The following is a 22,859-nucleotide window of genomic DNA, read 5'->3' as shown; positions in this document are numbered from 1 at the left end:
TAGGGGCTCTGGTCTAGGATTTGTAAACAGGAGTATGGCCTGGTGTCTCTATAAATAGGGGTCTGATCTTAGGTCTCTCTTTATTTAGGGGTCTAATGTGGTTTTTATTTGTTTAGGGGGTCTGCATATGTGGTCTGTATTGATTTGGGGGGGGTTGCTGGAGGAAGTACTATTTGTGATCAAAATACCATATGATATACACATGTGCCTGCATGGCACCAGGAACAGGCGTCACATCCACTTATTATTTTACGCACTTTTTATGCACTTAGGGGGTCATTTACTTATCTGAACTACTCCTAAATTAGGTGTATTTCGGGCGCAGATGGCGGCGCTAAGGTTAGCGCTGCTACCTACTACTTTTCCCACGCTTACGCCACATCTAAAATTGTTGGTGGGGAAAGGGATGGGCCGGAAGGCCGTCTCATTCACCATTTTCTATGCTGGTTTCAGGCTAGGACGCTGTCTTACATTTAGAACTAGTGCTGGATGTGCTGAAGTTATGGGGAGGCCGGCTCCTCTTCATAACTTCGGCAGATCCACCGGGTTAATTTAGACCGGCCTCTAAAACGCCGGCCTTAATAAATGTGCCCCTTACTGCATATAGCACAATAGCAGAACATGGAGACCATAGTAGTGAGTACAGCACCTAAGAGCTGACACTCTACAAAGGATATGAGGGTGGGGGGCCCACTCATTTTTTGCACTGGGCCCACCAGTTTGTTAAACAGCCCTGAATGGACATAGAATAGTGGAATTCAGAAGGGTACAGAACTCTCTGGGGGAAAAAAAACGAATTAAAATGGCAGCACAAAATACAGAATGTAACTTTAACTGTTTCGGAATCGCAGAAGTTTCCTCTATGGTTGAGTCGTCTGTTCTGGGCAGGGGCGTAGCTATAGGGGTGCAGAGGTAGCAGTCACACCTAAGGCCCATCTGCGACATAAGACACCAGTTTTAAATGGCTCAGTGCAGTTGAGGGCCCTGTTACAGATTTTTGCATTTTAAAGGGCTTGTTCCATCTGGACATTTATGTCATATTAACGGGATATGTCATGTATGTCCCATAGGAGCGGGTTCCACCTCTCAGATGTGTTCCTCTATCAAGAACAGGGCCCTGCTGTTAATGGAGAGCACGCTGTGAATGCGCAAACCTTCCGCGTGGTTGGTGGTCCTTGTGCATCGTTGCGTGCCTCACAGTTCATTCCTGGAGGAAAAAAGGTTTTTTTTTCTATTTCTTGAAGCGTTCAAGTTTATCTCTATCTCCCATGCCATCGCAGTGTCAGATCTACAGCGACCAAAGGTGGATCAGATGAGAGGGGCAGAGGTCCATGTGCTGAATGTAATGTGGCATCGCTGCATTCACATGTGCAGCGGGCACGGGGAATATGTCGGCCAGGGGGTTCCTTTTTAAGATGTTGTTAGTGGTTAAAAGTTTGTCGTGATGCCAGTTGCTTTTCAGCAACGAGGGACAGGGTATGTAGATAGAGTTGGTACCCAGGATAGGAATGCCAGAGTGGTGTAAGGGTGGCCTAATGTCCCTTGGTGGTGTGGCTGTGCACATGTCACGGTACTCCTACCTGGATAACCTGGAACCCCAAGCGTGGTCGTCCGTATCCGCGCAAGTAAGATGGATGGTTGACTTAAACCAGACTTGGCATAACGTTGATAAACAGCTTTACTTGAACAAACTTGCATCAGAAACTATATTCAAGCTTTGTCTTGGTCATCAGTAGGTTTTAGCTTAACTTTTGGTTGGCAAACACTCAATCTCGGCTCTGCTAGATCTGTCACTCTTTGAATCTGATGTACTGACAGAATTAAATAGAAACTTTTCCTTTCTGCTGAACTTTATTTGCTGTAGTCTGACTTTGTCTTTATCTTTTATCTGTATCCAGGGAACCTTTCCTCCTGGCTTCTCTTAGGCCTCTTTCACATGAGTGTGTCCGGATGCGTCCCGGTGCATTGCGGCAAACCCGCGCGAGTAGGTACGCAATTGCAGTCAGTTGTTCAGTTTTTATCGCGCGGGTGCAATGTGTTTTGCACGCGCGTGATAAAAAAATGACTCTGGTACCCAGACCTGAACTTCTTCACAGAAGTTGAGGTTCGGGTTCAAGGTTGTGTAGATTGTATTATTTCCCCTTATAACATGATTATAAGTGAAAATAATAGCATTCTGAATACGGAATGCTAAGTAAAATAGGGCTGGAGGGGTTAAAAATAATAATAATAATTTTTTAACTCTCCTTAATCCACTTGTTCGCGCAGCCGGCTTCTTTTCTGTCTTCATCTGTGAGGAGAAGGACCTTTTGATGATGTCACTACGCTGGTGATGGACCATGTGATGAACGCAGTGACGTCATCAAAGGTCCTTTTCCTCACAGATGAAGACAGAAGAGATGCCGGCTGCGCGAACAAGTGGATTAAGGTGAGTTAAAATATATATATATATTTTTTTTTTTAACCCCTCCAGCCCGATTGTACTATGCATTCTGTATTCAGAATGCTATTATTTTCCCTTATAACCATGTTATAAGGGAAAATAATAATGATCGGGTCCCCATCCCGATCGTCACCTAGCAACCGTGCGTGAAAATCGCACAGCATCCGCACTTGCTTGCGGATGCTTGCGATTTTTCACGCAGCCCCATTCATTTCTATGGGGCCTGCGTTACGTGAAAAACGCACAAAGAGGAGCATACTGCAATTTTCACGCAACGCACAAGTGATGCGTGAAAATCACCGCTCATGTGCACAGCCCCATAGAAGTGAATGGGTCCGGATTCAGTGCGGGTGCAATGCGTTCACCTCACGCATTGCACCCACGCGGAAATCTCGCCCGTGTGAAAGGCTCTTGGCTCTTTTCTCTTGTTCCAGCAGAGCTGATGGTGCTCTGCTGATCTAGGCAGGGCTCCCCCAGAAGGGACAAGCTCCTGCAGGGGGTCGACTACTCACAACCTCTCCCCACGAAGGGGAAGGCTAGACTGACCTTCCACTAACTAACCTCCTCCCTCTCTAAAGAGCTATAAAATGGACAAAAAGGTTCCATTCCAGATAAGGCCTTGTTCACATCACTGTTTCTCCTTTCCGTTCTCCGGCTCCGTTGAGGAGCAGGAGAACGGAAAGGACGGATTCTGCAGATAACTGAGACCTAAGTTAGGTTATCTGTAGAATCCGCCCTGCTCCGGAGAACGAAAAGGAGAAACTGATGTGAACGAGGCCTAAACTAGCTCTTCTAATATTGCCGCCATCTGATGGTGAACCAGGCACATTACATACAATACAACAGTTTCATAGGAAATAAATATACATTTTTGCAGGATATGAGATGAATACACACAATGGCATTAGATCAACCAAAGGAGATATTGATGAGGCAAAAAGAGTGGTAATGCCCCCCAGCGGGGCGTTACACATGCACAGCGGCATCCTTCTTGTAAGTTCTTCCACAGAAGGGTGATCTTGACACCCTAAGGGCTGGGGGGGGGGGATCTTGGAAGAAGAGCAGATGATTGGTGTGGGCTTCAGTTATACTGTATGGCTGTGAGATCTGCAGCTCTGGTAACCTGGATAATGCTGATCTCGAGGAGAAAACTGCTGACGGATAGGGACTGACTGCGGCAAGAGCTCCAAACACAGCCTGGTTCTATCACGGAGGTCTGTGTATTAGAGGAGCGATCGGCGTCATCACTGAGCTCGGTTCTAGACGGTGTATTCACTTTTCATGCATCAAATCACATATGGAGGCTTATGTAATAGCAGAGCACAGAAAGCAGGTAGGGCGGCAATAATCAGGATCATTGTATAATATCATGCGGCAGGTATACAATTAGGATACACGCCTGTATGCTGCAAGTTATTATGGTACTTGTAGTTCTAGCCTTGTATTGCTGCACTGTGTGTATTGCATATTAAGCTGATGGTCATGTATTCAGATTTCATTAGTAAATGTAGGAATTAGAGCATTGCATAAATAGCCTTTCAGCTGCAGAAAAAAGGCTGAGGGGTTAAAAAGTTCCTGCTTTTCGGCTCCCGATCCATTGTATCCTGAAACCCTGGGACAGATTGCAGGAGACTGGGTATGCAGAGCTTATTTTCAGATTCTGTAGAACTTTTTTTTTCTTTCTTATATTGCAGAAATATTCATTTATTTAGTTTTGCACATAACCATATGCCATCCATATATATATGTCCTCTGTACTATATATTATGCAAAAAAAGTTCCTGCAAAAGTAAAAAAAAAAACCTCTAAATTCTTCTATAATTCTTTCAGGCAGGGTCTGACCAGAAGGAATATGGATCTGGATGTGCTAAACATGTTCCTCATCGCCGGAGGTACCTTGCTTATCCCAATATTGGCTTTCGTGACCTCTTTCTTTCTTTGGCCGGCTGCACTCCTAAGAATTTATTACTGGTAAGCCTACAACGCCGTTGTTAACCTTACAGCCAGGGGCGTAACTACCATAGCGGCAGACCAGGCGACTGCTATGAGGCCCAGGGCAAGAGGGGGCCCAGTCATAGTTGGGATTATCTCCTCTTCTACTGGAAGTGAAAACTTGGTCAGGACTCTACCCTCTAAAGCAGTGGTTCTCAACCTTTCTAAAGCCGTGACCCCTTAATACAGTTCCTCATGTTGGGGTGACCCCCAACCATTACATTTTTTTCCTTGCTACGTCATAACTAATTTTGCTACTGGTATGATGACCCACCAAAAACACGCACAGACACCAATACACCAAATGTTAATTCAAATACACAAGTATTCATTCATAACCACAGAACTTTAGCATAAATACAAAATATTTGTAAATCAAATAAATAACTTTAAAATAAATAATAAACAACAAATACCCCCTAAAAAATAAATCAGTGGTGCGCACAGTACCCCTCAAATAAATAACTCAGTGGTGCTCACAGTACCCCCCCCCCCCCAAAAAAATTAAAAAAATCAGTGGTGCTCAGGGTACCCCTCAAATTAATAAATTAGTGGTGCTTCAAGTCCCCCCCAAATAAATAAATCAGAAGTGCTCAGGGTCCCCCAAATAAATAAATCAGCGGGGCTTCAGGTCTCCCCCAAATAAATAAATCAGCGGTGCTCAGGGTACCCCCAAATAAATAAATCAGTGGTGCATCAGGTTTCCCCCAAATAAATAAATCAATGGTGCTCAGGGTCCCCTAAATAAATAAATCAGAAGTGCTCAGGGTCCCCCAAATAAATAAATCAGCGGGGCTTCAGGTCTCCCCCAAATAAATAAATCAGCGGTGCTCAGGGTACCCCCAAATAAATAAATCAGTGGTGCATCAGGTTTCCCCCAAATAAATAAATCAATGGTGCTCAGGGTCCCCTAAATAAATAAATCAGAAGTGCTCAGGGTCCCCCAAATAAATAAATCAGCGGTGCTTCAGGTCCCCCCCAAATAAATAAATCAATGGTGCTCTGGGTCCCCGAAATAAATAAATCAGAAGTGCTCAGGGTCCCCCAAATAAATAAATCAGCGGTGCTTCATGTCCCCCCAAATAAATTAAGCCTTGCTCATCCAAATAATTAAAATAAAATTAGCCAGGCTCAATTAAATCATTGGTGGCAGTGGTGCTCAGCGGCGGTGTCATTAACGAAAAAACTCGGACCTCAGCAGACAGTCCAGACGTCAGGCTCCTTCAAGCACAGGCAGTGATAGGACATCACTTCCTATGTGCGAGGATAAGGGGCCGCTGCCACTGCCGTTGTGCGGGCGACCCGCAATAGGAAGCCTCAGGCGACCCCCCGGAAAGGGCCGATCGACCCCCAAAGGGGTCGCGACCCCTAGGTTGAGAACCGCTGCTCTAAAGGAACAACTTTTAGCAAATGAGGCAGTGGAAAAATGGCACAAAAGTAATTGAAAATGGTTTAGGCAGAAACCCTTTTGTCCTGTGTGGGGCCCTGGTTTGATCCTTGCTATAGGGTCCTTACTTCTCTATGTACGCCACTACTTACAGCCATTTCCCTCTAAGTGAATGTCCACCCATTAACATCTCATTGAGTACGGTAACCTGTTTTGATTACTCTCTAATGAGTTTATTGCAGTCAAAGTTCAGTTTTTCTGGTAAGAGCACCAAAGGTGCTTTCTAGAAATAGTTACAGTAAAATTGAGACTACCTGCAGCCACCATAGAGGGAGCATGAGAACTTGATTATTAAGTCCAAATAATGTGTGGTGTGATCCCAAACATGGCTCTAAATTTCCTCTCTGGAAGACCGTCTTGATGTTTTGTGGTGATGCGCATTGTGTTATTACTTGGGTACTGTATAGGACTTTTGAGTGCCTTGGAAAAGTATTCATACCACTTGAACTTTTCTCTTTCTCTTTTTTTTTTTTTTTTTTAAAGTTGCGCCCACAAACTTAAATATATTTTATTGGGAATTTATGTGATAGATCAAGACAAATTAGCAAGTGGGCGTGAAGTGAAAAGAAAATGATACAAACAAATAAAAACCCGGAAAGTGTAGCATGCATTAGTGATCAAACAACATAATGAAAACCAAGGAACACACCAGACAGGTCAGGGATAAAGTTGTGGAGAAGTGTAAAGTAGGGTTAGGTTATAAAATAAATATCCTAAGCTCCTCTGAACATCTCACTAAGCTCTGTTCAATCCATCATCTGCCAAACCAACCAAGACATGACCATTGGCAAGGAGTGCACTAATTAGAGAAGCAGCTGAGGGGCCCATGGTCATTCTGGAGGAGCTGCAGAGATACACAGCTCAGGTGGGAGAATCTGTCCACAGGTCAACTATTAGTTGTGTACTCCACAAATCTGGCCTTTATGTAAGAATGGAAAGAAGAAAACAATTTTGAACGCAAACCATAAGTCCTGTTTGCAGCTTGTCACAAGCCATGTAAGGGACACAGCAAACATGTGAAAGAACGTGCCCTGGTCAGATGTGACCAAAGTTGAACTTTTTGGCCTAAATGCTATGTGTGGCAGAAAACTAATACTGGACATCACCCTGAACACACTGTCCCCACAGTGAAACAGGGTGGTGGGGACAGGGAAGCTGGTCAGAGTTAATGGCAAGATGGATGGAGCTAAATACAGGGAAATCCTGGAGGAAAACCTGTTAGAGGCTGCAAAAGACTTCAGACTCGTGTGGAGGTTCACCTTCCAGCAGGTCAACGACCCTAGATATACAGAGCTACAATAGATTGGTTTAGATCAAAGCATATTCATGTGTTAGATGGCCCAGTCAAAGTCCAGACCTAAATCTCATTAAGAATATGCAAGACTTGAAAATTGCTGTTCATAGCATCCAATTTGACTGAGCTACAACTATTTTGCAAAAAAGAATGGGCAAAAATTGCAGCCTCTAGATGTGTTAGCCCAGCGTTCCGTGCCAGTGCTGCTGCCCCTACCCGCAGGCACGGGTGCCGGGCTCCCCTTTTCCCTCCTGCTGCCAATGCGCCGTGCTGACAAGTGCAGGTAGCTTGACTGTTGCATCTGTGCTCCATGCCAGAGTTTACTTCCTGCTGGAGACCTGTACTGTTAGGGCTTGCATTGTGGTGTCTCTCCTCACCTGTACACGCCCTCTGTCTTACCAGCCTATGGCTGGATTGCAGGAGGTATTTCAAGGCGCTTCCTACCCCAGGAAGATGCCTGAGCAACTCATGGTCACTAGTTTGTCTAGTTCCCTGTGTGAAGGTGTTTTTGAAAGTTTTTTGCTTTGCTGTGTACCAGATCCTGCTTTTGAATTTATCGGATTTTGCTTGTTTGCCGTCTGCCTCTGACCTTGTTTACGGACCTTGCTGGATCGCTGCCTGCCCCGACCACGTGCTTGCCACTGACACTGCCACTGACTCGGGGACTGCTCTGGAGTGGCACCTGGCAACTAGCCTAACGGCCCAAGCCTGTCCTCACCATCAGAGGCTCTAGTGAAGACCAGGTAGTTGCTTAGTCGCGCCCCTCCAGAGTATAGCCAGTCAGTGGCGCAGTGGGTCCATACCCGCTTGCAAAACAATGTGGAAAGCTGGTAGAGACATACCCCAAAAGACTTGCAGATTTAATTGTAGCAAAAGGTGGTCCTACAAAATATTGACTCGGGGGCTGAATATACTTGCTACTTTGTCTTGGTCTATCACATAAAATCCCAATAAAATACATAAAAATTTGTGGGTGTAACGTGAAAAAGTTCAAAGGGTATGAATACTTTTTCAAGGCACTGTAAGTACTTGAAGGCATGACTATAAGATATGCAGGAACTGTTGTGTTAGGCACAATATGACAGTTTGACACTATATGGCTATGCTATTTAGGTGTCATATAGCAGAATTTTCTCTTAACTTCGTGTCTTTAAAAAGAAATAAATGGACTTTACAGACTTTGATCCTGCTCTGGACAAGGTTCTTGTATTAAGACCAGTGGTAACATCTTTGTGGTTCCATTTCAGGTACTGGAGAAGGGCCTTGGGGATGCAGGTCAAGTATGTCACCTGTGAGAACTACACCTTCTGTTACACATCCAGTGGACGACCAGGGCCAAAGCCATCAATCCTCATGTTACATGGGTTCTCTGCTCATAAAGACATGTGGCTGGCTATAGCCAAGGTGGGTGGGGTATCTGTATTGCCTTCCATATTTTGTTGCACTAGTCTTTCGTTGGGGTTCTTTAAAGGGGTATTCTAACCTAAGGCATAGATTTTTCTAGCTTAAAGGGAACCTGTCATGTGGATATTTGATTATAATCTAACTAATTATATACAATCATTAACTACTATAAAGTACCTTAGATGTATTCACTTACTGGTGTGACAGATGGTTACCTCATAATATACACACAAAGATGCCGCATGCTAATGAGCTGATTTGAGTCCGGCGTGATGTCATTGAGTCCAGCGTATATTTAATTCAGCACTATATCCACTCCCCTGGGCGGGGAGAGTCAGGAGCTCATGAATATTCATGACTCATCATTATCAGCTGGAGCTTTTCAATACAAGATGTTGGCAGATTGACTGGGTCAATTAAAGAAAGTGACCCAGCATTGTGCTAAGAGAATCAGTCACTTATTTATGTTGCCCTTAGTTAGGACACCATAAAACTGGTGACAGGTTCCCTTTAAGCCACAAAGGTCTGGAACTCTCAATTGTTGGATAGCCGCTGTCTCTCTCCTTTGTGATCTATAAGAGTCTACCAGTGCACTCTCCCAAAAAATGTAATCTTTCTTGAGAATATTCCTTTGATTTTTGCCACTTTTTTTAATTTTTTTTATATATATATATATATATATATATATATATATATATATATATATAAAAAACAAAAAAAGTTCAGTGGCAGCACCGTCAGAGGAAAAGCTATGGGTGCAGCTGGCCCAATGTGGATAAAGCCAATCCAAATAGATAAAATTGCAAAAAAGGGCAGCACTCCAGAAAATAAAAGAAGAAAAAACTTTAATTACCCATATGTGGGACAGGCCTGTCCCACATATGGGTAATTAAAGTTTTTTCTTCTTTTATTTTCTGGAGTGCTGCCCTTTTTTGCAATTTTATATATATATATATATATAAAAAATTTTTTTTTTTACGCCACCGTTGCCAGTTTCTGAAAAGGGGGCAAGGTCTGGGCGGGCCCATTGCCCTTGGCATATTCATCATTATTTACCCTAGAAACTGGTTTAAATAATAGCTGAAATCTGATCTTCACACCGGGCACAGACTGGCAGAGAAGGCATGTCATTTATGAATGACATGCCTTCTCTGGCAGTGCAGGCCCTATCAAGACCGGTGTAGCACTTGCTAGTTTTGATAAATCAGGGCCTAAATGATCTGTAATCCTTAAATTAAGTTAGTAAAGCTATCTGGCAGGTTATTCTGGCAGAGGAACAAATTGCTGGAGTTCACTGTATCCAGCCTAGCCGAATAGGGCTGCGCACCGTCGGAGTCCATTGACTAAAAGCATCATATTTTTATTTATTTTTTCTCCGGCCAAAATTTTGTGCTTGTGCCAGAAATTGTCCGAATCCCATTATAGTCAAAAGGGACTGGCGGTGAGCGGCGGTATCTGGTGTGGAACTAGCCTAACATTTGTGCCGACTCTCAATTCCATACGTCTTACAGTTCCTTCCTAAAAACTTGTACGTGATTTGTGTGGATATGCCTGGACATGACGGAACCACGCGCTCCGCTTTAGACGACTACACCTACAGTGGGCAGGCGAAAAGAATACACCAGGTACGTGTTGAATATAACGAAGGGAGGGTCTCTTAGGGAGTGCTTTTAATTCATGCCCTTCTTAAATTGTACGATGAGCCTGTATTACCAGCTGATAACCAGATAACTGATATTAGCAATAGATTAAACAGAAAAGAGAGGCAGTAGAAGCACAGATTCTGTCTCTCCTGTACTTCCCAACCAGTAATAGTACACTGATGTGGAAGCTCCAACATGGCCGTTAATAGCGGTGAGGTTTGACCTCTCACTATTTTATCCGGTTTTCCAGGCTCAGGATAAGTCATCAATATATCGATGAGTGGGGGTCCAACTTTCCCCATCACCATGATCTGCTTTTCAGCCGCCTACTCTAGAAGAAGCACCTTGAATGGTAGCGGAGCTGCAGTAACTCGGCACAGCCACTACACTTTGAACAGCGCTGTGCTTCTGGCTACGTTCAAAGCTCTCCTTTCAGCATCGGAGGCTACAGGGAACAGCTGATTGGTGGAGTGCGAGGTGTCGGAACCCCACCAATCGGATATTGATGACCTATCCTGAGGATTGGTCAGCAATACCGGGAGACTGGAAAACCCCTTTTAACCCCTTAATGCATTTTCATTTACATGTAGTCTCTAGGCCTCCAGCATCAGGCCCCGGCGCTGCCACACTATAAAACTAGTCGCAAATTAAGCAGGTGGGTGGAGCCTAACCTATGTTAGTCAGACTCCGCCCACCTGCTTAATTTGTGACTAGTTTTAGTAAGGCAGCGCCAGAGACTGGAGTGCATATCATGCAGGTGAGATGAGCGCTCTGACGGGGCCCGGCATTAAGTACAGTGAAAATGCCGGGCCGCGTTACAGACTGTGGGCGGTCGGAGACACTACAAGGGGCTGTGGGGGACACTACTGGGGACATTACTGGAGGCTGTGGGGGACACTACTGGGGACATTACTGGAGGCTGTGGGGGGCACTACTGGGGCCATTACTGGAGGCTGTGGGGGACACTACTGGGGACATTACTGGAGGCTGTGGGGGGCACTACTGGGGGGCAGTGAGAGTCATTACTGGGCGATCAGGGACCAGTGGTGTGACAATTGCGGACACCGAGTGTGTGACCGGGCAAGCTGTGGGGGAGGGGCCCCGATCCAAAGTTTGCCATTGGGCTCATAGCACTCTAGTTACGCCACTGTATCTGTCTATAATAAAGCACCAGGAATCCGTATTATCAGAGGACATTGAACCTTGACAGATATCAGGCTCCTATGCAAAACATTGCATAAGGTATTTTACAAATGTAAAGGCAAAAAGAAGCCTGGACACAATCACATTAATAGCACTTTGATAGATTGCACTTGTGGATAAGCACATGTCACCCTCTCACTCAGAGATATGCCACAGCTCTGTAATTCTTTAGAGATTAAAATCTTCCCTGCCATGCTGCACGTAAGATGATTACATTCCATCTGCTTCATCTTTTCACTTAATAGAAGGAATAAAAAAACCAAAGACAAAATCACGATGACTTCAAACTATAATAATCCCTTTTTAAATATAGAGTCCTGACTTTTATGTGTAACATGCTCGACAGAATGTCAGATCAACCAGTCTACAAAGAAAAAGGCAAATAAAAATCTTTCTTTTTTTTTTTCTTTTTTACGATTAGTAAAGTGAATGGGTAATAAGCCAGGGTTTTTGCAGCTAATAAGTACGATTTAAAGGCTATGGACACCTTTTGGGCTAAAATATATTTTTTTCAATTGGTCTTTATTAAAAAAAAAAATCTGCTGTGCAGCTTTCAGTTTCAGTGCGAATTGCTGACGATTGCTCTCTACCTTTTGGATTTGTAGCCCTTGTCTCTGAAATCCTGACAGCTCTCAAGCACTCATTATAGGTCAATTCTAATCAGACTGTTTGCTTAAAGGTGTTGTCCGGGCTCAGAGCTGACATATCCCCTTCACCCAGGCAGCCCCTCTGAGTGGAAATGCGCAGATGCTCTCCCTTACCCTGCGCTGCATCACTCAGGGCAAAGGCCTAGCAGTGTTCCTGGTGACGCCGCTGGCACTGATGGGTGTGCTTTAGCGCTGCCCTAGCTGTTTTGCAGGCTAGGGCAGCGTTAAAGCCTGCCCATTAGTGCCGGTGACTTCACCGGGCTCACTGCTAGGCGGAAGCTTCCGCCTAGCATTCCCATGGTGAGAACCGGTACGTCATTGGATCTGCGGAAAAAGCCTTTGAGATTAAATGCTCCGATGCTCAACTCAGAGGGGCTGCCTGGGTGAAGAAGGGGATATGCCCGGGTCAGCTCTGAACCCAGACAATCCCTTTAAGTGAGTGTTTGAGCTGTCAGGAAAGGACAGATTGAGCCGTCAGAGCAGCTCCCTGACAGATTCAGTGTATGGCAATCGTCAGTAGATTGACTCAAATATTTTCAGTGATCTACTGCTGCTAAGAAAATGTTTGTTTTTGAACATAAGGTTCATTTTACACCTTTTAATGCAACTGTGTGAGGCCAGTGGCTACTTTAAGGCAACCTTTTATGTGGGGTCCCTATTCTGTTAGCCGAGGGGGCCAACAAAGCAGCCCAAAAGCAACCCTTCTACTGGTCTAAGCTCCCTTGGCCCTGTTCCAGATCCTTTCCCCCCATGAGCACATGAAGTGGTATTTTTTTTCATCTGTTTCACATGGTGGTGTGATGGTCTCTGTTGCGTAAGTGCTGTACTTGTGGGGGGAATGCGACACAGGGCCAAAGGGGCTTAGCCAGGCAGCAGGGACTGCTAGGTTGCTTTCCCAGCTCTGGTCACCTTGTATATATTTTTCAAAACTGAACCCAACAGCGGAATAAAATCAGGGGTGCACCTAGCCTTTCTGCTGCCTGAGGCGAAAACTGAAACTGCGCCCCCCCCCCCCATCCCCCAATGCCAATTTCTTAACCTAACCCCTTTGCCACAATGAAAGTGCTCATTGTCTATGGCCCTTCCACTGTCCACCTACCTGGTGCTGCAATATCAGATTGGTGAGTTTCCGACTCCTGGATCAGCTCTGCATACTGCACCAAGCACAGTGCTATTCATTGTATAGTGGCTGTGCTTGGTACTGCAGCTTAATTCACTCGAATGGGCTGAGCTGAGCACTGCAGCCTCTCCAACAGCTGATCAGCAGGGATGCCAGGAGGGATATTAATGGCCTGTCCCGAGGATAGGTCAGCAGAGATAAAATCCCAGACAGCCCTTTTGCCATATGGGATGTATGGCCCTCTAATGTCAAGGTCAACATTTAAGTGGGCTTTTATGTATCTGGTTTATGCCTTCAGGTTGACAGAAATGGGGACAAACAGAAGAGAGTAAGATGAGGGCAGAATTGTGTCTGTAGTGTGTAACCATGGAGACACATTGGTTTGCATGGGAGCTGTATACACAAAACGTTAGGGTATTTTTAATTCAGTGTTTGCATTTGAAATGCACTGGAGCCATAAAATAATGTTAGCAAAAGTGCCCCTAGCCCATAAATTCATTACTTGATAAGTATGTGTCTTTCCATTCATTCCTGATTTGTTCTTTAAATGAAGATAGTATAAAAAATGTATATATTTTTTTTATTTTTGTTCGACAGTTTGTTGAAAGCATAAATTTGAATAAAAAGCTGTTCCATCTTGTGGGCACGTCCATGGGGGGATGTGTCGCTGGGGTCTATGCTTCCCTGTATCCCTCTGACATCTCCAGCCTGACTCTCATCTGCCCTGCAGGTAAATGCACTGACTGCGTGTTATCAATCTGTACCGGCAGGTCTATTATAGGTTGGCATGCCTTCTTCCAAAAACGGCACCACCCCTGGTATTACAGCTCAGCTCTGTTGCAATCACTTGGACAGAGCTGCAATATCGCGAACAACCTGTGGACAACAGGGGTGCTGCTGTGTGTTTTTTTTTATTTATTTTTTTACTATTTATGTAGGGTATTGTGGTTTGTATATAGCATCTGTAACCTCTATTCGTTTGTCCTGTCCCCCCAATTTGTACAAAACCAGGTTTGCAGTATCCGAAGGACAGCAAATTTCTGCAACATCTGAATGAGGTCAAGGAATCTGGTGACGACGCAAAAATCCCCCTTATTCCTTCCACTGCTGAAGAAATGGAGCAAATGCTGAAGCTTTGTTCACACGTTCGTTTCAAGATCCCTCAGCAGGCGCGTAATAATGCATATAATATTTCCTGTATTACGCTATAATTTCTATTAGCTTTAGGGCGCATTCAAACGGCCGTATGTTTGGTTTTTTTCGGTCCGCAAAAATGCGGATCTGTTTTTCTGCGGGCAGTTCAGCATGATTGCACTTCGCAATTTTTCGGACCCATAGAATTCAATGGGGTCACGTCCTGATTTTCACTGACAAAGATGGGACACGTTTTATCTTGCGGAAGAAAAGATGCGGACAGCACACAGTGTGCTGTCCGCATCTTTTGGGGCCCCATAGAAGTGAATGGGTCTACATCTAATCCGCAAATTGCGGATCAGATGCGGAAAGCAACATACGGCCGTCTGAATGAGCCCTTACCCAGCACTGATAAAAATCACCGGACCTGAGGATAGCTCATTCATCTTTTCTTACCGGAAAACCCCTTTTAATAGAAGTGCTGGTCTTGTTGCCCATAGCAACCAATCACAGTGCAGCTTTCATTTTCCCAGAGCAGTTTACAAAACTTCAGCTGATATTTGATTGGTTGCTATGGGCAACAGGACCAGATCTCTTTGGCAGTCCTCCATCCATGAGGCCCGTGGTATTAAAACGGAGCGAAAAGGGGCAATTGTGTAGCGTAGCAACCAGTCAGAGGTGACAACCAAAATGGCTGCTGCCGTTATGGCTACTATAGGGTTTTTCAGAAATACATAAACAGGAGTGATATCACTGATAAAAAGGCTGATTGCCAACAGGGATTCTTGGGAAACTGCTCAGCAGCTCCTATCGGTGTCCATGTTGGTTTAAAAAAAGCAAAAAACATTTTTTTTCTTTAGATTATTATTTTAGATTTTTATACATATTGTCCAAATTTACCAGGCATAGTCTCCACGATTATATGATATTACGTAGCTCCATCGTGTATGTCGGCGTACACAATCAGCTCTGTACAGGTCTGGGCACAGATGGCGCATAGTTGTAGGTCTGGCACGGAATTCTCTGTGGTCGTCAGTTCTCTGCCCTACTAACCGTGTCCCCTGTGTATCTGGTTCCAGATGATATGAAATATTACTTTACCCTGAGCCCTCCATAAGAAATACACGTCATTTTAAAACCTCTCTAAAATCACGTTTAGGCTTTATTCACACGAACGTATTTTTGTTCCGCCACTGATCCGCCTTTCTTGCGAATCGGATGCAGACCCATTTATTTCAATTGGGCCGCAAAAAATGTGGACAGCTGTCAGCATCCAGATGTCCGTTCTGCAGTCCCGCAAGAAAAGCTAGAACCTGTCCTATTCTTGTCCGTTTTGTGGACAATAGGCATTGTTACAACTGGTCTGCAAGTAAAACTGATGCAAGACGGACGTCAACTGTATTTTTTGCAGATCCATGTTTTGCGGACCGCAACATACCGTACATAGTCGGGTAAATGCACACGTTCAAGATTTATGTGTGGAGAACTCACACTGAAATCTGCAGGTGGTCTGAGGGAAATCCATGCGGACAATCGATTGGTGCGGATTTTACTCTCCCTATTGAAGTTAATGGAGAAAATCCGGTCAGGAAAAATAAAATAAACGGACACACACCGCAGGTCAAAATGCACACAGAATTATTTTTTTTTGCATTCTGTACATGAGAATTTCAAATTCTCATAGAATACAATGTGCACGACCTGCGGTGCGGATTTTCCACACGCAATCCTCATCATGTGCATTGAAAGGAGCACAGCAGTATACACTGCATAGCGGAGTTTGCCATTTGGCTCAACTCATCTGAGCCCTTACATAGGACTGCACATCACCTTGCTGCATTTTCTTGATGCGTCACAGTGAACAATCGTCTTAGAACTACTTCTCTTACGATGTTTTTGGCTTAGATTGGCGCCATACGGTCTGTGCCATGACAGCCGCGATGGACCTATTTTCAAGTGTATCCTGACGGACTCCGTTGACTTCTAACAGGACTTTTTTTTTTTTTAGATCTGGTATTTTTGATAGCAGACTGTGTTTGAATTGCTGTCAGAAATACTAGAACCCCTGACAAAAACCAGTCAAATAACCTGACCGGCCCCATACCCCTAGGGGCTAGTTCACACAGGGTTTTTTTTATGCTGATTTTGAAGCACCTCAAACAGCCTCAATGGGAAGCAGCACTCTCTCCTTTTTTTTCATGTGTAAATTAAAAAGAAAGCATGGAAAAAAAGCAGCAGCATGCTCTATCTTGGGGCAGAATCGGTGATCAATCTCCCGTTTAAATGAATGGGAAGCATAAAAAAACGGCTCCATGTAATTCCTGCTTTGTTTGGCATTTTCTGTGTGTTTTTGGAGCTTTTTCGCTGAAATTGAAAAAGTGAGGCCATGGTTGTTTCTGACACAGAATACGTTGTCAGAATCTGCAGTGTGAACATAGTCTAAGCGTCTGTGGTTGTAAATGCCAAGCTGCCCTCTTTTGCGGAAAGTAATGGTAGATGTGGCCCCTTCACTGTTAGAGAGGGCTCCATATTTAACGCCCCATATTAGGAGAACATTTACCGTAGATCGCACCCAATCAATCAAAAATCAAATACTTCATTGGGTCATTCACTTGCTGATATCGTTGGGGGGGAGGGGATATTCCATTGCTTTTCCGACTCTGTTAAGTTCTGCTTCTCTAGTTTGAAGACGTCCTATTAGATTGTGAGCCCTAGAGCTCTCCAACTCTCACTACTAATGTCCGCATATCGCCGTACTATAGTAACAGTATACACTTTATATCCAATTCCCATCATCTGTCTTTCATTTTAGGTCTTACAAGGGTTTCTTGAAGTTCGCATTCCTCACAATGACTTTTATAGAAAAGGCAAGTAATAATCTGAAGCGCACAAACCTGCTTATTACTAATGTATGAACGCAGCTTGAAATGAATGGGCATTTTATTACCGTTTTGTAAAACCCATCATGATATCGTGAATAATGGATGGATATTTGGCAGGGAATAGTCTCTGTCATCACTTATATTGTTTTATGATTATGAAACTAAACCATTAAAGGGTTGTTCCAAGTTTTGGAGTCATCCCCTGTCCACAGAGGGGATAACTAACTGAGAAGTGGGGGTCTGACCACTGGGGCCCCCATGGATCCTCAGAACGGGGGTCCCATTCCCCTGATCTGATGGAGCGGCAGGTCAGGCATGCGCACTGGTGCTTCATTCATTCTCTAAGGGACCGCCAAGTGCTGTACTCGCCTACCTTTGGTGGTCTCGTAGAGAGTGAATGGAGCAGCAGGGCACATGCCTGACCTGCTGCTCCATCTGATCGGGATTGGTTGGGGGTCCCAGCGGTCAGTATCCACTTCAAAAAATAAGTAATTTAAAAAAATAAAAAAAAATTGTATATACCATACCAAAAGATCAGTAAAAGACAGACCTCCACATTCAAAGACGTTTGTATGCCATGAAAGTGTCCTGAAGGGGAAGACTTTTGAACATGTGGAGAGCATAAAGGGATGATCCGCCATTTTAGAGACCCGATCTATTAGCCAGAGCGTAGTGCCCTAAAAAGAGTGTCCCTGGTGAACCCGACGGGTCTTATTATTTTGTGACCACAAGGGTATACAAACCGTGTGGATGTTATTAGGCCCTTGTGGAGAGGATGTTCAGCTCCGGTTGGATTCATCCCCTTGGTGACTAGATGACAAGGTTCTGCACGTGACTCCACTGTCCAATGGAACTGCCCGTTTAGCAAACAAAAAGGGTGGTCAGTTGGCTGAAAGGTCATGCAAAGAGAGGAGAACAAACATCAGATCCTTCGGTGACCAAACCTAGCTGTGTGATGGGCTCATCTTATTCTTTGCTGTGGGGCCCCCTTTCATGGATACATATCACCACATGGCTGGCCATTCATTTAAATGCCTGCCATGTAATACCACATTTCTCCTGCAGTGGCCACTGTTGTCACTAGGGTTTTCTGAAGCCAGAATCGCGGCGATCAGCTGATCGATAGCTTCCATCTGAAAAAGTTGTCTTCATGAGATAAACCTTCCAATACTTTCATCTGATATTTTAGCATGATAAATAACATGTATTATATTATCCTGAAAATGATAATTAACACAGTCTTCATTGTTTAGTATTTTTAGATCTTGTAGAAGAGAAGTCGCGTTACTCTCTACAGGACAACATGCATAAAATTACTGCTCCTACTCAAATAATATGGGGCAGACAGGACCAGGTATGTGTCTTGCTTATACTTTACAATGGTAACTAAAGAGAAAATGTATAAGAAAATCCCTAGAACTGATCCTATTTGTTGCAATAAGTGAAAACTGTAATAAATTGCATTTTACAGATTAAAGGGGCATTCCATTGAAAGAGATTTATTACATATCTATGAGATACGCTATAAATGTCTTACCAGCTTTCCACATCTTCTCCTGTCATTTGCAAGCCCCTATTAAAGCTATACAGGAGTTGCAGGTTCAGCATTCTTCTAATAGAGGATGTAAAGAAAAATAAGGCCATATAGTACTGATATTTTGCAGTATTTTATAGATTTTGACTTATAATGCTGTATTTCTATACATATCCACCAGGATGCACTTATTGTGTGTGTTAATTACAATACATATTGCTATTGTGTTTTTGCTTTACCTATGACTTTGAGGGGAAGCTCCAGCTAGTCATCCATTTCTCCAGCAGCGGCCACTGCAAGGGTGATGTGGTATTTAAAGGGCACTTGTCAGCAGATTTGTACCTATGACACTGGCTGACCTGTTACATGTGCGCTTGGCAGCTGAAGGCATCTGTGTTGGTCCCATGTTCATATGTGTCCGCATTGCTGAGAAAAATGAAGGTTTAATATAGGCAAATGAGCCTCTAGGAGCAACGGGGGCGTTGCCATTACACCTAGAGGCTCTGCTCTCTCTGCAACTGCTGTGCCCTCTGTACTTTGACAGGTGTGGTGATGTTTTTACTGCCTGGTCCCCATTGCTCCTAGAGGCTCATTTGCATATAATAAAACACAATTTTTCTCAGTAATGAAGGCACATATGAACATGAGACCAACACAGATGTCTTCAGCTGCCAAGCGCACATGTAACAGGTCAGCCAGGGTCATAGGTACAAATCTGCTGACAGGTGCCCTTTAAATATCAGCCCTTCAAGTGAATGGCTAGGGGGAAATTACATGGCGGATTTTTGATGAGGGATCTATTGGAAAATCCTGCCATTGTTTTATGTGGAAATCCGCACCAAAGTTCATATGATATGGATTTGAAAAAAGATTGAGCATGTCCATCGTTGCTGTGGTTTCTGTGGAAAATGTATCTTCCATCCTGCATAACGGAAACCAGACGGATCCGTTGTGCTGCCCATAGACCTCTGTTATGACGGATCAAAAGGTTTCCTTTTTTTATTTATTTTTTATTCCGTCTTGCAAATTCCATTATTTTCCGTTGTAACCGAAAGCAATAACGGAATTCATAACGTTCATGTGAACCCGCCCTTAGACTGCCAGATGATGTCTGATGAACCTTCCTACGAATGCTCTTTAGCAATCATCTGCCTGTCTAATACAGGCTTAAGACACTGCAATAAGTTGTTTTATTCTTTTATCTAAAGGTTCTTGATGTTTCTGGAGCAGACGTCTTGGCTAATGCCATACCAGGAAGCCAAGTGGAGATTCTGGAGAACTGCGGACATTCAGTAGTGATGGAACGACCTCAAAAATCTGCAAAACTGATAGCGGACTTTTTATCTTCCTTGCAAAGCACAGAGAACAATAAGAAGCATGATTAAACCTTCAGGAAGGCTCAGGACTCCTTATGGTCTTCTCCATACTGTATTTCTCTGAGTGTCTCAGGGGATCATGTAGAACTTCTAGGAAAGTAGCTTAGTTCCTTGTGAACAGAAGACCAGAACTGTGTCTGACTTCAGATGACTTCCAGATCAGCGGGGTTGCGCACAATGGGTGTCGCAAGCTGTGGCATTGACAAAGGCTGTTTCGTTGGTGCTCGCTGGCATTGTAATAGTTAAAGCCTTCATTCCAACTGATACACTACTCCAGAGTCCAATGACCCGACGCTACGTAATGATAGAAGCGTGATGAATTTGGCTCCTAAATTTATAAGATGTAACAAAAGTCAAGTAAGAGAATCCCATTAATAGTGATAAGCGGTGAGACAATTTCACAATTATATTGGCCACTTTACGTGGCTGAGACATATAAAAACATTGCACCACTTGCAGTGTGTGCGCTTATATCTGGGTATTGTGCCTTCCAAGCAGTTTTATGCGGAGAACGTCATATACAAATCAGCATTGACACTGTGCCCATGATGGATGATTCTGCTGCTATACAATGAGCACTGCATGGCTGTTTATCGCCCAAGTCATTTCCCTGTGGAATTAGTACCCAATGGTCCATCTACGTGGACTGGTAATTGTACATAAACGAGTGCTAATTGGCGATCGGCACTCAATTAGTACATCTAATCGTCATACTGTACCTTTAAAAGGGTTATCCATATTTTTGGACTTTAGAAGGGTTTTCTGAGCACTTTATACTGATGACCTATGCTCTGGATAGGCTATCAGTATCTGATCAGTGGGGGTCCGACACCTGGGACCCTCACTGGTCAGCTGTTTGAGGAGGCAGCGCCATTCAAAGTAGCACCGCTGCCTTCTCTCAGCTTTTCCTAGGCCAGTGATGACATGTTCATCGGTCACATGGCCTGGGCGCAGCTCAGCTCCACTGAAGTGAATGGGGCTGAGCTGTGATACCAAGCACAGCCACGATCAAATGTACGACGCTGTGCTTCGTGGGTGTCGGACCCCCACCGATCAGATACTACTGATGACTTATCCAGGGGATAGGTCGTCAGTATAAAGATCTCGGAAAACACAAGCCTATTGTACGTGGTAAAAAAAAATTGTCATCTGCTCAGTTTCAGCTCCCTTCAGTGGTCTTCCAGTTCCTGTCCTGTAAACTGACCGTGGTCTGTAAAAATCCATGTATGTGTGAATGAGGCCTAAGTGGCACATCGCTGCTGGGTTAGGTGCCTCTTGTGAACATTTCACTACTTGGGCTACTTTCACACCTGCGTTTAGGTCGGATCCGTCTGCTATGTGCCCAGACGGATCCGCACCTATAATGCAAACGCTTAGATCCGTTCAGAACGGATCCGTTTGCATTACCATGAACAAAAAAAAAATGCAAACGGATCCGTTTTGACTTTGCATTGAAAGTCAATGGGAGACGGATCCGTTTGAAAATTGAGCCATACTGTGTCAACTTCAAACGGATCCGTCCCCATTGACTTACATTGTAAGTCTGGACGGATCCGTTTGCCTCCGCACGGCCAGGCGGACACCCGAACGCTGCAAGCTGCGTTCAGGTGTCCGCCTGCTGAGCGGAGCGGAGGACAAACGCCGTCAGACTGATGCATTCTGAGCGGATCCGCATCCATTCAGAAAGCATTAGGGCTGGACGGATCCGTTCGGGGCCGCTTGTGAGCCCCTTCAAACGGAACTCACAAGCGGAGCCCCGAACGCTAGTGTGAAAGTAGCCTTAGGCCAGTTACTGGCTATAGTAACCACGTGGACCTGGACGTTTGTAGGACAGGGACCTGAAGTCCACAGAAAGGAGTCTGAATAGAGCAGAGGGGAGCAGGCGAGTGATTATTATTATTTAAAAAAAAATTTTTTTTTCAACAAGTTAAAATCTGAAAAGCTGGAGAAAAGCTTCAGGTGATAGAATATATCAATATCAGATCTGTGGGGGTCCGACCTCTGGTGCCATTGCCAATCAACTGTTGATAGGGGTCGTGGCATTTAGGCGTTAAGCACTGTGGCCTCTTCCTTGGACTGTTACATCACCTCCATCGATGAATTAGCCATTGTGTGGCTCAGTCCCTTTCAAGTGAATGAGATTGAGCTGCAATACCAAGCACAGCCACTATACAATGTGCAGCTTCAAATAAATTCACCTTTTCTGTCGCAATGAACCATAACAGCCGGCATAAGGAAAAATCTTCTTTTATTTTCGCAGTATAATTAAATATATAAAATGAGATACAAATAAAAATAAGAGGCAGCGTGTTTCGGGGATCAACAGGTCCCCTTCATCCAGTTAGGACCTGTTGATCCCCGAAACACGCTGCCTCTTATTTTTATTTTTTGGATTTTTATTTGTATCTCATTTTATTTATTTAATTATACTGCGAAAATAAAAGAAGTTTTTCCTTATGCCGGCTGTTATGGTTCCTTGCGCCAGAAAAGGTGAATTTATTTGAAGCTGTATCCATCCTTCTGGGAGTTTGGGCACCTATGCCTTAGGCTCAATTCACACCTGAGCGTTTTACAGCGCGTTCCTACGCGCTGTAAAACGCTCAACAAGGAGAAACCAATGCTTCCCTATGGGAATGGTTCTCACCTGGGCGTTTTACAGCGCGTACGATCGCGCTGTAAAACGCCCGACGCTCACACAAGTTCGGTAGCGTTTTTTTGGGCGCTTGTCGCGCGTTCCCGT

The 22,859-nt window shown here is 44.3% G+C and overlaps 1 protein-coding gene across 6 annotated transcripts in view; it reads left to right on the top strand.

Annotated features, from left to right (window-relative positions):
• The window catches only part of ABHD6 (abhydrolase domain containing 6, acylglycerol lipase), a 79,607-nt gene extending 58,592 nt beyond the window's left edge, over window positions 1-21,015 (top strand). For 5 of the 6 annotated variants that reach the window (XM_040406846.1, XM_040406843.1, XM_040406844.1 and 2 more), the window contains exons 2-9: window positions 4,274-4,414; window positions 8,424-8,580; window positions 10,092-10,205; window positions 13,791-13,923; window positions 14,205-14,362; window positions 17,140-17,194; window positions 18,463-18,563; window positions 19,952-21,015. In XM_040406846.1, the coding sequence (XP_040262780.1) occupies window positions 4,296-4,414; window positions 8,424-8,580; window positions 10,092-10,205; window positions 13,791-13,923; window positions 14,205-14,362; window positions 17,140-17,194; window positions 18,463-18,563; window positions 19,952-20,128 (1,014 nt within the window). In that variant the 5' untranslated portion in view covers window positions 4,274-4,295 and the 3' untranslated portion in view covers window positions 20,129-21,015. Of the gene's footprint in view, window positions 1-3,685; window positions 3,777-4,273; window positions 4,415-8,423; window positions 8,581-10,091; window positions 10,206-13,790; window positions 13,924-14,204; window positions 14,363-17,139; window positions 17,195-18,462; window positions 18,564-19,951 lie in introns of those variants that run through there. The other variant, XM_040406845.1, reaches the window with a different exon arrangement.
• Window positions 21,016-22,859: the final 1,844 nt, after the last annotated feature.

This window comes from Bufo bufo, chromosome 9 (assembly GCF_905171765.1).
Source record: "Bufo bufo chromosome 9, aBufBuf1.1, whole genome shotgun sequence".
Taxonomy (NCBI): Eukaryota; Metazoa; Chordata; class Amphibia; order Anura; family Bufonidae; genus Bufo; species Bufo bufo.
Note: the sequence above shows the minus strand (reverse complement) of the source record. Positions and strands in the feature narration are given on the sequence as shown.